This window comes from Propithecus coquereli, unplaced genomic scaffold (genome assembly GCF_000956105.1).
Source record: "Propithecus coquereli isolate 6110/MARCELLA unplaced genomic scaffold, Pcoq_1.0 Scaffold150, whole genome shotgun sequence".
NCBI classification, from domain to species: Eukaryota; Metazoa; Chordata; class Mammalia; order Primates; family Indriidae; genus Propithecus; species Propithecus coquereli.
This window is the reverse complement of record NW_012139414.1, coordinates 2,251,358-2,252,966: the sequence shown is the minus strand read 5'-3', so window position 1 is coordinate 2,252,966 and position 1,609 is coordinate 2,251,358. Positions and strand designations below refer to the sequence as shown.

General features: G+C 69.3%; 1 protein-coding gene across 2 annotated transcripts in view; it reads left to right on the top strand.

Annotated features, from left to right (window-relative positions):
* Positions 1 to 1,057: 1,057 nt before the first annotated feature.
* The window catches only part of GATSL2 (GATS protein-like 2), a 40,044-nt gene continuing 39,492 nt past the window's right edge, over positions 1,058 to 1,609 (top strand). For both annotated transcript variants that reach the window (XM_012640341.1, XM_012640339.1), the window contains exon 1: positions 1,058 to 1,444. In XM_012640341.1, the coding sequence (XP_012495795.1) occupies positions 1,332 to 1,444 (113 nt within the window). In that variant the 5' untranslated portion in view covers positions 1,058 to 1,331. The remainder of the gene's footprint in view (positions 1,445 to 1,609) is intronic.

The following is a 1,609-nucleotide window of genomic DNA, read 5'->3' as shown; positions in this document are numbered from 1 at the left end:
TGCCAGTGGCTATTGCTGACGCTGGGATTACAGCAGGGAATAGACAAAAAACACTGCCTTCATGGACCTGAGATCCTACAGGGGAGAGGCAGATAAGCCACAAAAAAAAAAAAAAAAGGAAATCTATTCTTTACTAGCAGGGGATTACATTCTTCAGAGAAAATAAGGTTGGAGGGGATAGGCATGGCTCTAATACCTACCGCAGATCCCGGGCTCTCTTTTGCGGAAAAGAGGGAGCCTCACACGTTCCTGCCTGACAGAGGAGGGCTGAGAGAACACGAGCGAGCACAGCCAATGTTCTCTTCAAAAAGAAGAGTCCCCGGCCTGCCCTAGCAGGTAGACCTGACCCATCACGTCCCCAGATTACTCTGCCAAAGGGCAAAGCACCGTTAACTTTAACCTAGAAAATTTCAAAACCAGCCAGCCATGAAGGGGGAAACTTTGCGGCAGGCGGCATGTTGGCACTGGGCTTGGCTGGCAGCGCGTCCGATTCGTCCCCCGTCCGGGCTTCGCGGTCCCCGCCGCCCTCCCGCGGGACACACGGCCGCCTCACAGGCCCCGCGCACGCGACCCTCCGACCCGGCTACTGCGCCGGCCTCGTCCCTCGCTCACGTTTTCCGCGGCCACAAAGCCAAACTGCGCCCGGCGGGGCTGTCACGCTCCCGAGCCCCGGGCCCGCGCCCCCGCCCCCGTCCCCAGCACCCCTTTCGGTTTGCTCGTCTGCTCCGTAATTACCGATTTCTCTACCTCTCTCCCTCCCAGGCTCGGGCCTCCTCGGGCGCTGGAGCTGTCGGGGGCACTCGCGGCACCCCAGTCGCCTAGACCCGAGCTCGAGCGACCCGGAGCGCCCCGGGGCTCGCGCCGGCTCCCAGCGCCCCGCTCGCCCTCAGCCTCCCGCGCTGGGGCCGCGGCTCCCCCAGGTCGGCGGCCCGGCTGCCCCGGGCCGCCCAGCCCCCGACCACGCAGGCGGCGCGGACTACAAGTCCCGGCAGGCCGCGCGCCGCGCATGCGCAGCGGGCCGGCGCTTGAGTGGCAAGTTGTTTGTTTCAGCGAGCACCAGCTGCTCCCCGCGCCCGGCGCCGCGCGCCGCCGCTCCGCTGCCCGGCCGCTCGGCTGCTCCGCCGGCGCCGCCGCCTCGCCCGCCGCGGCCCCTCGCAACTTGGCTGGCCTCGCCTTTGTCCGGCCCGGCCCGGCCGCCGCCTCCCGCCCGGCGCCGAGCTCCCGGTCCCCGGGCCGGCTGCCCGTGGCGGCTCGGAGCCGGCTGGGCGCGGAGGGGGCGGGGGCCGCGGCTCGCCCCCCGCCGATGAGCCGCCGCGGAGCGCGGGCGGACGATGGAACTCCACATCCTGGAGCACCGGCTGCAAGTTGCCAGCGTCGCCAAGGAGAGTATCCCGCTCTTCACCTACGGCCTGATCAAACTTGCCTTCCTGTCCTCCAAGACCAGGTGAGCGCGCGGGGACGCGGAGCCGGCCGGGGAGAGACAAAGAGGCGCACCCCGGGCGGCTGTCCTCGCCGCCGCGCCTCGGAAAACAACTTCGGGCCCCCGGAGCGCCCCCGCCCCGCCCCCGGCCGCCGCCGCTCGCCCGCTCCTGACAGAGCCCCCCCGCCT